Source organism: Oculina patagonica, chromosome 2, assembly GCF_052425735.1.
Source record: "Oculina patagonica isolate OP01 chromosome 2, crgOcupat, whole genome shotgun sequence".
Lineage (NCBI taxonomy): Eukaryota > Metazoa > Cnidaria > Anthozoa > Scleractinia > Oculinidae > Oculina > Oculina patagonica.
This window is the reverse complement of record NC_135759.1, coordinates 20,838,116-20,852,288: the sequence shown is the minus strand read 5'-3', so window position 1 is coordinate 20,852,288 and position 14,173 is coordinate 20,838,116. Positions and strand designations below refer to the sequence as shown.

Genomic DNA, 14,173 nt, shown 5'->3' with positions numbered 1-14,173 from the left:
TATTTTCAATACGTTCGTTCATTCTGTCCATGTTCCTATTGATACATTGTGGTCAGTTTGAAGTGAATAAAAGGAAGTAAAACACTCTCAGGCGAAAACGCTATCGCCTTAAATTATATTTCAGCTTATTTCGGTTAGTTCCTGGTATTAGGACTAGTGATTTTCGTGCAAGGGCTTGGAGCATTCAACGAGCCGAGTAACGTCGAAAATTGTTTGCTGGCAAAGTGACACGTATATATCTGTCTTGATTTAATAAAAGGTGTCTAAAGATTTTGACACAGCTCTAGTTCTAAAGACATATTTTTGCAAGAAGCTTTGCATGAATCGACTAGTTGTAGCTCATGTTCAACGTAAATTACTCTAATAAATCTCTTTATGAACCAAAAAGACTGCATTTACGGCATTTTGTTCAAATCATGAATTCTACCAATTTAATTAACTTGTTTACAACATGAAATAACAACAAATGAAAACAAATTTTTAAAGCGCCGGAGCGAGAGATGGACTAAAGCTTTCTAAATCCATGCATGGTCTAAAATGAACTATCAGAAAGCATTTTACATCGACGATCGCTTCATTTTCAACGAATTCGGGATTAAAATAACTAAATAATTCATGACTCAGCGAGACCATTCGGTCATAGTTCATGTCAATTCACGGCCGGAAACCCCGCATATCGAATTGCTGCTGACTATCGAATCACAGGCCCCTCTGATCGCTAGCTTAGCCAAACGGCAAAATAATCATCGAATGAAGAGAATTCTACTCACATAAGGGTTTGAAGTGATTTCCTTTCGACCATCAGCTGCGCTCTTTGCAACCTTTCCATCTTATTCACAATGTAATACCCCGGATGTGGAAAAAATCGTTATAAAGGGAACCAATACCCCCGGACATTACAACAGAATTTTTCTAAGTCTCCAGCCAAGGAAGAGTTCAAGCCGAATATCGCCATGACCGCCTTCAAATCAGCCCTAAAGTCTAGTTCCGAGTCCTAGTTGATGTGGCTGAAGACCTTTGCCGTCTAAAGCAAGCACAACGCTATTTGTACCTAGCAAAACTGTACCGAGTCAAGAGTTCAACCCGTTAAAGCTTTGTTCTAAGGTACAATAACAGCCGACGCAAAACTTGCAAATCGTTAGACTTCCACCTTCATAGGACTTAATGATGTCCTCCGGCAAACTTCCTTTAGACAGCAAAATGAAAAACTAGATCACCTCTGTTCTACAAGTCAGCGCGCGCCATTAGAATTCAAAGTTCGGTAGATATGGCGAGTTGGAGCCTGGGTAAACTAACCAAAAGTAAATGGAAGGGGGGGGGGGTAGGTAGGTAGAAGGGATAAAAGCCATGATGAGTATAAAATTGAAAGCACTTCATTTCCACTGAAAGTAAGCCAAATAATCTCCCATGTCCTTAAAAGAAAAAAAAAAAAAATCTCAACCCCATTCAATTTTCTTGACAGCCAGACTGTAGCCACCTTTTATTAAATCAAGACAGATATACATGACCTTAATTTTGTCGCGCGCTTGCCACGCGACAATTTTTTTTTTAGTCAAAATTCGCCGGACGATTATTTTGATAATTTTCTCCAAAAGGAGGGGGTTATTCAGTCTAGGGAGGCGCGATTATTTCGATCGAATATATAAGCGCCACTTTTTCCTCGTGTTCAAAGTTCCAGAAATTTAATATTTTCAATAAAACATTTAAAATTAAATCGAATGTCCTTTTATTCTGTTCTTGTTCCGATTACTGCATTAAAGTTTTAAGTGAATGGAAGGAAATAAAACACTCTCAGACGAAAACGCTACAGCTGAAAATTATATTGCGGCTTATTTCGGTTAGTTCTTGATCTTAGAATAAGTGATTTATAGGTACGAGGATTTCGAGCATTCAACAACAGAGCTGAGTGACCGGCGAATCGGAATTGTTTGCTGACAAAGTAACACGTATACATGAATTTGATAATTTCATCCCGCGATCGCCAAGCGACATTTTTTTCCGAAATCCGTTTTGCTTGTGTAAAATTTAGTCAAAATTTGCTGGTTTAGTCGTGGCTTTTCTTTCAGAATGATGTTCAAAACGATTGATTAACAAGAAAATATCATCATCTACCATTAATTAATGGTCACTGAAGAGTTAGTTTGTGTGCGCGCAAATCGCCTTCAATCGTCATGAGAGCATTACTAGAGGAATCTTCATATATTTTCTTTATTCAGATTCTCAATTCGTCTAGTCTGAAATATAAAAGGGGAAACGTACTGAGTTATACAGATTCATAACTACAAGGGAATGTAGTCTTGTATATATTTAAATTTCTTGGGGGAAACAAGCTCGAGAATGACGAGCATGATAAAAGCCGGGCGATAACTTTGATATTTTTTTTACAAACGTAGGCGACTATCCGGTCGAGGGAGGCGCGATTATTTCAAATATTTTAAGCACCACTTTTTCCCTCTTGTTCAAAGTTGTCATTTGAAGTTCTAAAAATTGAATATTTCAATAAAAACATCATCTCTTTAAACCGAATGTTCTTCTATTCTGTTCTCGTTCATGTTTCTGTATTATGGTTTTTGGAGTGAATGGAAGGTATTAACCACTCTCAGACAGAAAGCGTTATGTTTCTCGGTTAGTTCCTGGTCTAAGAATTATCAAATTAGTGTTTTGAGCATTTGCTGAAGGACGAGTCGGAATTGTTTGCTGGCAAAGTGACACGTGTACATGCATCCCGCGTTCCCCTCGCGACGATTTATTTTTTCAGAAAAACGTTTTGCTTGTGTTAAATTTAGTAAAAATTCGCTCGTTTAGTCACAGCTATTCTTCCGGAATGATGTTTGTAAAGATTGATAAACAATAAGCCGCGTTAAAAGAAACTGATCTAACGTTAATGGTCACTGAAGAGTTAATTTGTATGCGCGCGATTTCGCCTTCAATCGTATCATTCCCTAAATGTATTAAATATTAAAGCAATCTCTATATATTGACGTTTTACAGATTTTCAGCTCGATCTAGTCTGAAATGAAGCGGAGGTAGCTTGGATTATAAGTACTGAACTGTTATCGTTTCTGGGACTATCTCGAGACTACCGCTTACATGTAATTTATTGTAACAATAAGTACGAGGGAATGTGTGCTTGCTTACATTTTTATAAAATGGGAGCAAAAATTTTGAGAACTGAGAATGACGAGACTGATAAAAGAAATAGTGTTCTTCTGGTTTAAGAGAAGATAACAGTTTTAACACGAAATTAAAAATAGCGATTTTACTATTTTCTCCAAAAGGGGTTATAATTTAGTCTTATTGGGGCGCGAATTTTTCGAATATTTTAAGTACCTCTTGCTCAAAATTCTCATGAAAACGTTAATATTTTATAATTATCACATTCTCTCTCAATTTAAACCAAAAATTTTTTTTATTCTGTTCATATTGCGGAATTAATGTAACAGTTTCTGAAGTGAGCGAAAAAGAAATAAAACACTCTGAGTCTCAAATATCAAATCTGTCGCTGAAAATTATTTTTCGGCTTAGTTAGGTTACTTCCTGGTTTGAATTAAGCGCAAGTAATTTATAAAGAGTTTCGAACAGTGAACGAATTTGCTGGCAAAGTGACACGCTCGCCACGCATTTTTTTTTTCAGAAATCGTCTCGCTCTTAGCGCTTGTGTGAAATATAGCAAAAAAAATTCGCTACAGTGGCGGCTTTTCTTCCAGAATGATGTTCACAAATATTGATTAAAATCAAGTCCTCGTGTGCGAGCGATTTCGCCTTCAATCATCATGAGATCTCATGAGAGTATTACTGATTGTATTTGAATATTAGAGGATTCTTCATATCGTTTCTTATTCAGATTCTCACTTTGTCTAGTCTGAAATGTAAAAGGAGACTTGACTTGGGTTGTAAGAATTCTCAAACATGTCAATGCTTTCTTTTTTAGTTGCGACTATTACTTAATGACCTTAATTTGTTATAATTGTAAATAATTTGTCACATTTCGTAGAAATTATGTCGCGAGACTGTTGGCTGGCTTACAGTCCTTCAGGTCCTTGAGGGTATCAAGTTTGAAAATGACAGTGTAATTCTCGTTATTTAAAGAAAATAGTAGTTTTAGCGCAAAAAGAAAAAAGATTATTTTCATTAATTATTATCTCCAAAAGGCGGTGATAGTTTAGATTAGTTCAGTAGAGGTCTAGAGAAAGGCCCGATTATTTCGCTATTTAAAGCGCCACTTTTTCTTCTAGTTCAGAGTTCTGGCCTGCGCAGGAGAAGAACCCAACCGCCGATTAATAATAACACATTCACTTCTGGTTAAAATTGTCGCGGTTTTATACAGATCTGGATGAATGGAAATCAGTTATTTTACAATAGGGCCGTAAATAAAACCGGCTTTAGCCAAAAATCAATCCTGTCTGCTTTGAAATGCTTCTACAAAAGAGGAAAAATGACAAGGAACCATTAAGGCAACCGCATTTCCTCGAATAATCAGAATAATAGCTTCAATCTATGTTAAATGCAAATAAATGCCCATGAAGATGTCGCCGATACCCATTTATTTTGGCAGAATACGTTATTTGAATAGTTTAACATGCAGGTACTGTACTTTACAGTTCATTATCCGCTATTATTCGACATTATCCTCTCGCATTCGCGAGTTATAGAGATCACTTGCACAGATTATCTTTATTTTTCAATCCTGATAACTCGACGAAACGAAAATCACGAAAAATCAGTCCAGATTGTCATGAATTCGAGTTTTTGAATGTAGCATCGAACTCAGAACATATTTGCTAAGGTATCACAAACCCGTTGTTCCTGCACTAGTTACTTTTAAAGCACAGAACACCTCTCATTACTTTCATACCTCGACATACCTCTTTGTTGAAGAGAGCAAAATTCGAAGTGAAGATTTGCGCTTACTGTGCAGGAAAAAAGATTCAGCTGAAATCTTTTCTTTATTTAACCGAATATGTATTACACAATGGAAAAACAGAAAGCGTTAAAATTACCATAAAGATGTTTATTCGCCGTGACATATTTGACGATGAAACAGCGAGTTTTATTGACTCAGGGTCATGGGTTTAGGAACGGAAACGATAAGAAGGGGGAAGTGACAATCAAGGCTGATGCTTTCGTAAATGTAGCATTATCTGTAACTGGTCGTAACTCTATCGCGATTCCTTCATCATCAAGCCTTATTTTTCAAATTATTCTGTACACAGCTCAAGAAGCAAGAATTCGTGAATAGATTGATACCGCCGCTGTTTCAATTTTTCTTGGGCTCCTGTTTTACTGACATTTGCTTCCTTCCCGCGATAGCCCTGACTTTTGAAGACAATGGTAAAGTAAATACGATCGCGAGTTTACAAGTCCTTCTGACTCACTCACGACCACTCGTCACTCTACTCAGTGCATTGACTCTTGTTATAGCTTCCTCGATTTTTTGTCGGAGAAAAAAATTATGCCGGAGAAGACAGCCATGGCTTCTTTCGTGGTAAAGATTATCATTTTTGCCGCATTGATGTTGCTTTCGTTGGTAGTCGGGAACTCCATCAAAGGTGTGTAATGTTAGGTCTTTTACTTTGAAATGAAAGGAGATTTTTTAACTGTTCAATAGCCTGATTTTTTTTCGCTAAAAATCTAGTATGTTTCATTTCCTGACGGAATAAAATTGTTTTCTTTGTTTACCAATGCATTTCGTGTAAAAAAAAGGCATAAAAAATTTGAAATAAAAGGAGAGTTTTTTACTGATCAATCGCATGATTTCTCCGCTCTAAAAAGCTAGTATAAAACTCAGTCTTGTGTTAGTTCATGACGGGATAAAAATCCGAAAATTGAAAATTTTTAAAAATGAAAGTCGAGTTTTTCAATGAACAATCGCATGATTTCACCGTTAAAAATCCTAGTATAAAACACAGTTTTGTTTCAGTCATTTCATGGTGGAATAATAAAACAAATCTCCAACTATTTTCTTTGTTGGTACAGTTTATGTTTTAAAAAATTATTGGCATAAAAAATATTTGAAATATGTTAGTTCCTGATTTCGAAGAAAATTACAAACTAATTTGCACTAAAATAATTTGAAATAAAAGGAGAGTTTTATATTTAATCCCTAATCGCATGATTTCTCCGCTAAAAAACCTAGTATAATACTTAGTATCAAATCTAGAGGTTAAGTTGTTCTCTTTGTTAGTAGATTTCGTAGATAACTAGGAACTAATTGCTACTCAAATAATTTTCAATGAAAGGAGAGTTTTGTAATCACCAATCGCATGTTTCTCCGCTAACAAAACTAGTATAATACCCAGGTTTGTTTAATTTCATGACGGGATCAAATCTTTGTTAGTACATTTCGTAGAAAATTAGAAAATAATTGGTACTAAAATCATTTGCAATGAAGGAGAGATTTATAATGTCTATAATCATCAATCGCATGTGTCTCCAACTAATTACTATTTTAACAATTCCCGGAGTTAGGGTTTCAATATACTTGTGAAGATCTAAACTTTCCAACAGAAACAAAACAGTGTTAAAACCATTCAGTAAAAACAAGACTTACCTAAAAAATATAGAAAATTCATCTAAAATCAAATGCCATTCCCGTACAAAAAGCAGTTTTGTTTTGTTTCGTGGCGATGCCTGGTGAGTAAAACTCCAAAGTTAACTGAATTGTTCTCTTTCTTAGTGCATTTCTTAAAAAAGAAGGTTGTCTAATTTGGCTTGATCAAAGGGCTACCGCAACATATTTGGCATATATAGGACTAACTTCAGTATCTTCCATTGCCTTAATTAGCAAACCAAAATTGTGAATTTTCGCTCAGTATCATGATAGTAGAGATAAACCGAATCCTCTCTAAAACATAGTCTTCATTGGTAATGCTTAGAACTGACAACGCTGTAGTCTAACTGGTGTTTGTAGAGATAAAAGCGCAATATAAGTAATAAATGTTACTAAATACTATTATTAGTATTGTGGTGGTTACAGTTTTGGAAGAAATCGGACTTCCAGGGTTTTATTTTCTTCCATTAGCCAACATAGCGAAACGTCATGGGCTCCAGGAAACGTACAATATTAATCTAGAAATCTTGTGCAGTGTTGCAGTGATGCATACTGACCCTTCAGAAATCATAAAATGCAACAGCCTGCATTAGCATCTAGCCGTTAACTGTACGACAAGATCAAAGAACAAAGAATCCCATATTGATCGGTTTTGCGAGGGTCTGCCACTGATTTCTGCTTTCCCAACCAAGTTAACTCAGTTTAAGGTTAGAAAAAGACACATATCTTACACTGTAGCTTATTAATCACATTTTGCAGGACGCAATTAATATTTGGGAATGTGTGTTTCATTTTTTGGTGAGATTTAATTTTTTTAATGAGATTGTATTTTTTGGCCATGTTGTAAAAAAATGGCGGTTTGGTCGGGGTAGGATAGGGCTCTGTAAACAGGACTTTTATCAAGGATGTTTTCAGATTATCATTGCAAACCACTCAAAAACTGACATCTCTATCAACTCACGCAAACTTCCGGAATGGATGTTCGTGTACTTCGTAAGGTTAATGTTTTTAGAGGCTACTGGATTTAACAATTTTTTTGTACGATTTTATTTAGTGACCACATTTAAATTTAGCGATTTTTCACGGTTTTGGTCAAAATTATGTCGATCTCTGCTAAATCTTCTATTAAATCGACTTTTTAATTTAGCCGGAACATGAATAAGCAGTTTGTCAGAACATATATGTTGACATTAGGTAAAACATGTTTAGCTCGAACGTTCAAGACAGTACAAACAGAGCTATAAATAATTCGTGCGAGAATTTTCACGTTTTTCTAAACAATAGCCAGATTTGCTTAAAGCTGGCTGCGTTCTTCAGCACTAGTCAGTGTGACTTGTAGTAGTCGACTTGTGTACTTCCCTCAAGTTTCTGTTGGTGTGCAAAGCAGTGAACCGAAAACTATGGCTCGCCTGATGTTGCTACTGTTTGCAGTCGCATCGATGATTATTGTTTCCCGTGCAGGAACTTTTCAAAAAGTAAGTAACATTTTGTTTCTTAAAAAGCAACCAGATGTGCTCTTGAATTAAGTCAATTATAATTCTGAAAACTTTCACTTCGGTTAGTATAAAATGCACAAACTGTAGACTAACTAAAAACTAAAAATTCAGCCTCACCCTTTATACTTAACCCGTGAACGTTAAACGTGATCAAAGGGCTCTATGAGCCTACGACTGTTTTGCATCACGCGAATGGCTCGTCAATGTTATATACTTGAAGAATTTGAAGATTTTTTAAGTGCAGTTGGTTTTACTTCTTTCCCATTTAAGTAGAAACGATGAAACATTTGGACAACAATTCGTGACAATTGAAACGAACATGTTCGCTACAAACGACAAGAGAGGACAAAAAATATTATTTTCTTTTGAGGTCTTTACCATTTTGGTTCGAAAATTAGTTACTTTGTGATTTTTCTTTAGAATAACAGGATCTGTTTAAACGATCTTTGGAAGTCATAGAAACATGAAATCCGAAAACTGTATATCATGCATTGTATCTTTAATCTTTAATGTGAAAAAGTAAATTACAATCTTGTAATCTTTTTAATGATCTTGTATTATAGTTAATTTTTATTATTAAAATATTTTTCATTTCTGATTTAAACCTTTTCATTTGTGAAAGAAAAGTGTATATTTAAAAACAAGGTAAGATTAAAGTGCTTTGAAGAAATAAACATATAGGCATCGCTTTGAGTAAATACACGTTTGGCAAGTGAAGAAATATTTTATCTAATAGGTTTTGTTTACAAGTGATATTGATTTAAAAATGAAGTTTGATTTTCGCAAACAGCTTAACACACAAATCAATGCCTTTACTTGAAAAATATTTCATCCTGCACAAGTTAACGGGTTATGGACGCAGGCTATCTTTATTAGTACAACTTTAAGTTGATTTGATAAAACTTTCAAGTTAAAAGATAAACGATGCAGGACTGCTGAGTCTGCGCGTACAATTTTGACTAGTTGGCATGTCCAGTTTAATGTTTAGCTGGTTGGGATTTGCCTTTCGCTTTCCATCATTGCAAAACCTCAGCAATTTGCCTGCAGTCTGGCAGCAATTTACATTGACAATTTTACATAGACCGCTTTTGTATTAAACTCTACAGAGTTCCTCACCCAAATACGCATTAAAAGTATCCAAGGACGGAAAAGATTTTGATGAACAGGTTTCGGTCGACATAAAGAAGGGAACAGAGAATTTTCACTTGCGCGAGGCTTCATCTGGTAAAGATGCAGGAGATATCCTCTACGACTTCAAAAGGGTAATTATCATGGTTGTACCCAGTGTAAATATTATCTTTGTATTGATAGAAATGGAGGTTTCAACATCATAACCCTTCAAAGCCCAAAAAGTGCAGATGATCTTCAAATTTCTTGTCACAACATCAACAGATATTGAATTTATAAAGTTGGGATCAAAATAATGAAAGAAAGAGTCAGTGAGAAATGTGGCTTTTAATACTTTGTACAGCTCTCAGTTACAAGTTCTTATTAACTTAACATATTCCAGTTGGATCTTAGAGATTTTTTGAGCGACACATAAAAGGAGACATTGAAATTTTTTCTCTCTACACTAGTGCTATAAGAAATGTAATAATGGAGAACAGCAAAAATTGATTTTTAATAATGGTGTTTACAGAGCTAGCTGGGTTGAAATATTGATAATTTAACCACTTTCCTTGACTGGCCGTGACTCTAGGGGCAAATAACAAATTATAATTAAATTTATTTTACAGTTTTCAGAGTTTTTCTTTTGAGTGCGAAAAGTGCAAGTCAGCGAGCCATGCACGCCACTGAGCAACTTTATATAGGAAGAGGCTCCCGCAGGGGTCTCAGGGAACAAGGGAACACTGTGGCAATTAACTTTTTGGGAACATGGGACCCCCCCTCCCCCCCCCCCCAAAAAAAAAAAAAAAAAAAAAAAAACTGGGAACACGAGAACAGCAGCCTTTTTTAGGGAACTGGGAACACCAAAATCAACAAAATGCTTTTAGGGAACACGGGAACACAAGGAAAATTTTGTTGGGAACAAGGGAACTTGGATTTCCCCTGGGAAGTATAGTGTTCTCAAGCTTACCAGCGTTGTTTAGGCTAGCGGAATGGCTTGCATGACTTGCTGGCACGCACTTCGTCAAGAACCTCTTCCTTTTAGTCCAAACATTTTGCAAGGGGTTGTGTTGTGTAGTCAATTTGATTATTTTTTTTTTTTTTTTTAAAAATCTGCAGAATTTGACAATGATCCGAGTGCCAGAAGAAAAAGCCTGCTTTTTGAGTAAGTCAACCAAAAATATTCCCAAGCCAGGGGAATTGCTACAATTTCTCAACCTGGTAAGTGTGACCTAGCTTTTTAATCACAGTCAGTTCTAACAAGCGCCACTTTTATGTATTGGGTCGTAACTCTCTTCATTTATTTCTTGGTAACAGCTGACTGGAAAAGCACCTTTGAAAATAACTCCCCAATCTGAAGTAAAGTTGAAGGTTGGTGGCATCCTAAAAGACCGATCTGGCCTGAGCAAGGAGATGGTGGATGTGTGTGCAAAGCTGCCAGTTTACCGTGTCACTGAGGGAGATATAGACCTGAAGAATACAACCCAAATGAATGATGCAGAGACTGCTGTTTCTGACCCGGCTAAAGTGCCTGCAAAACGTAAGAAAAACACTTGAGATATGTACTGGATCACACAATACAAATCTTGTGACTGCCACTAATTGGGCACTTTTCCACAACTGCGCTATACAAAATTATTTTCTTCAGTAATGTCCAGTCTCGAAGGGATTTATATATTTTGATAATCAAAGGTTCCAAAAATCCGTGTTAGTTTTTTTAAAAATATTAAAATTTACAAAGAAAGTAGCTATAAGCCTACAGGTCATACATAGCAAGCACCTCAAAACTTTCGTTTTGAATATTTGCCAATGTCAAATTGAGAAGGCACAGAACTACAAATTTTATAAATTACATAAATATTATACATTCCTTTGTTTTGCAAAATGTGCTCCAGTAACCATGAAAATTGTATCATACAGTGTAATCTCTTTATATATGCCTTATTTTTGAAAGCCTTTTATTCATGCGGTTAATTCCTATATATTATTCAACAGAGCACTCTTCAAATCAACCTCGTTCCCAGGGTCTCTCTCCCTTCGCTCTTGAGGGCGGCGGGAAGTGAGAGACCCTGGAAATGAGGTTGTCTTCAAATCAGTTAGGTTGCCATAGATTTTTCATGATTCTTTTTCTCCCCAAGAACTTTATGTAATACGCAGTACTTTCATTGCTTGTTAGGTACCAAACGTGGATTTTGGAAGAACGTTTGTAAGACGGTTTGCTCCCTTTCTTGCAAGTACAAGTGCGGCTGGGTGTGCTATCCAGTATGCAGGACTGTATGCAAAAAAGTGTGTACCTTGGTTTGGCAGATTTTGGGGTAAAACTTGTTTACCCTGCATAATATACCCTCCAAGTGGCAACATCAGATCAGAAGCTTTCTGATGTAAAATAACCTTTTAACAAGGTTATTCGCTATATACAATGTAACTTTAGTTTGCTGCCTTTTCAGGCTGGGGTTAAAGTCAGTTTGTCAAGAGTTCTGTCATTGACAGGTCTGGAGTAACTGGCTAACTGGGGATTTAGCTGTAAGCATTTTAATGTAAGCAACATGAAACAAAAGGAAATAAAGCCACTTGGTTTGCAACACAACGTGATGCCTATGTGTCATTTTAATTTAAGGGGGCGGGGAATGCTCTTAACTACCAATTTGTTGCTAAGGAAGATTTCTAACTGTCATATTTTGGGAACCAGACCTCAAAACGTGGAACGACGGAATGACCAAATGGCAGAACAGAGGAAAATTATCCCAAATCCAAGAAGAATGAACGGCAGAATGGTAAATTGAAAGAGTAGATTAAAAGCCGATTAGATTGAAAGAGCACGAAGCAACAGAAAACACAAATCATGTTGTAGCCCATGCCGTACCATTGTCAGATGGTCTCTATCTACAAGTAAAAAACTTGGATATATAATTTTCTTACAGATGATCATACATACTCATAAAGTAAGGCCACACACTACTATGATCACGGACTATCACTCTCCAACTTTGTACATTTGGAATTAGTTTTAGTTTAGACAATCATTTTCCGAAAAACCCTAATAACTATAACAACTCTTTCCACTCTTAATTTAGATTACACTAAGAAAAAAACAATTTGATTTTTGGCCTGTAATTCACAATCTACAGATTTTTTTGGCACTGCGTTTTAGAAACCATGTGTCGCAGGCATACTGTGGGAGGGGTAAGGTGGGAGAAAAATAGACAAAAAAGGGTGGGGATTGAAGAGAGGTCCCCCCCTTTCTTTTCCCTTACCCTACATCCATTGTGACTGCTACTGTACAATTCGAGACCCCCCCCCCCCCCACAAAAAAAGTAAAATAGTAACAAGCCCTGCCATAAATGAGCTTGCCAAATCTCAGACGCAAAAATCCATCCGATAACAAGGCTTCCAGAACATAAGCCCACAAGTCTGTTGCCAACCCCTCTGGCAAGCCAGCCATTCAATGCCTTACCCTGAGATCCCTAGGGCTATTAGGTCTTTGACTCAGCTACTTGGCACAATCTTCCGTGACGGAACTTCCCTCAATTTTCCCGCGCGAGGCTGGCTTGAAGGTTGACTACAGGCCCGGTAATACGGGCAACATTTTTGTTCAACTTGTCTCGCAACATTGTTGCATTGCAAGTTGAACGAGTTGTTGCCCGTATTACTCCGCGCGCTCACTTCCTCGCAACAAATTTCGGTGTTGCAAGTTGCAGCAACATGTTGCCTAAATTAGAACAGAGTTCTACTTTTTGCAACAATTTTTTTCAACTTGCAACACCGAAATTTGTTGCGAGACAAGTTGAGCGCGCGGTAGTATTACGGCCAACAACTCGTTCAACTTGCAATGCAACAATGTTGCGAGACAAGTTGAACAAAAGTGTTGCCCGTATTACCGGGCCTTTACGTCGACCTTCAAGCACAGATCCCGAAGTCTACCTTTTGTCAAATCAGTGTAGATATATTAAGGTCGCGGGAAGACACCTTGCCATGAATAAATTCATAAGGTAATTTCGTTTTTTGTAATCTACCCTTATATCTCTCAGCTGTTTTGAGTGGGATTGAGCTCAAATTTCACAGAGAATAAAAAAATGATGGAAGTTTACGAATGTCATCTTTAATTTGGCAGATTGTGCTTTACGGCGCTGCTAGAACTCCATTTAAGCGCCAAAAATCTGATTTGTGTGCGGATCGATTAGAAAACAGCACTCTGTGGTTTTGTCAAGAAAAGATCAGTCAAAGCCTCTAGTGTGTCGAGACAGAAGCGGTTTTTTTTTAATTCAAAGCTTGCCAGCAACTTATAATCGTTTAAATGTACAAAATTTGTCCTCCCTGAATTTAATAATGCCTTCTATCATTTTTAAAATTGCTCTTTTAAAATTCCGCTTCTGTCGTGACACTACAGTATTCCTAATTTACCTCTCTGCTGTGCCAGCTCATGAAGTTCTATATCTGCTCTGAATTCCTGGACACAAAATTGTCGGAAAAGTCCAAAGACTGCTCCCACTTTTTTCTTTCTTTTATAGAACACAGAAATCGGGGTTTTTTTCAGGGCCCACTTGTTACATGTTACTTTTGAGTAAAATTTTTCTCACAGTCCCGTGCCACACGCCAAATCATCAAATCACGTGTCCATAATTTTTAACCAGTCATGAATAACTCGTTAACTTGTTGATGTCAGTCGTTGCACTTCGTGCATATGCTATTATTTCTGTGATACTCTTAAAAATGGGCAAATAGGGTGATTTTCATCTCTCCTTTTTCCAAATAGTAGGTCCATGGCAGCATTTTACAGTTGTTACAAAACCGATAAAAAATTGCATACGGTGGAGTCTGTTTATGGATTAGTTAAAATTATTCTCGTCCCCAGAGCTGCTTGTCCCTCTTAGCTGGCGAAACCTGTGCACGAGAAATAAGTGGCTACGGGGACACGTGATTTGATTGGTTAGATTTTAACAAAGGAAGTTTCAAATCTAGTCAATCAAATCAAAATTGTATAACAAAGGAATTTTAAAACGGTTCCCATTTAATTGGCTGT

General features: G+C 36.7%; 1 protein-coding gene and 1 long non-coding RNA gene across 2 annotated transcripts; one reads left to right on the top strand and one right to left on the bottom strand.

Annotated features, from left to right (window-relative positions):
• The first annotated feature begins 7,772 nt into the window (after positions 1–7,772).
• On the top strand, positions 7,773–11,472 carry LOC144641842 (uncharacterized). The gene is made up of 5 exons (XM_078500861.1): positions 7,773–8,025; positions 9,153–9,308; positions 10,273–10,374; positions 10,471–10,693; positions 11,330–11,472. Exons 1-5 carry the CDS (start codon positions 7,951–7,953, stop codon positions 11,470–11,472), a joined length of 699 nt encoding a protein of 232 aa, XP_078356987.1. The 5' UTR covers positions 7,773–7,950.
• LOC144641843 (uncharacterized) lies at positions 9,483–11,584 on the bottom strand. The gene is made up of 2 exons (XR_013568636.1): positions 11,448–11,584; positions 9,483–10,684 (listed from the first exon to the last, which is right to left on the bottom strand). It is a non-coding gene; the product is annotated as an uncharacterized LOC144641843 (long non-coding RNA).
• Positions 11,585–14,173: the final 2,589 nt, after the last annotated feature.

Coding starts and splice junctions, on each gene's coding strand:
- LOC144641842 (XM_078500861.1), top strand. CDS start 7,951: ATGGCTCGCCTGATGTTGCTACTGTTTGCAGTCGCATCGATGATTATT. Junction 9,309..10,272: donor TCCTCTACGACTTCAAAAGG/GTAATTATCATG, acceptor AAAAATCTGCAG/AATTTGACAATGATCCGAGT. Junction 10,694..11,329: donor GGCTAAAGTGCCTGCAAAAC/GTAAGAAAAACA, acceptor ATTGCTTGTTAG/GTACCAAACGTGGATTTTGG.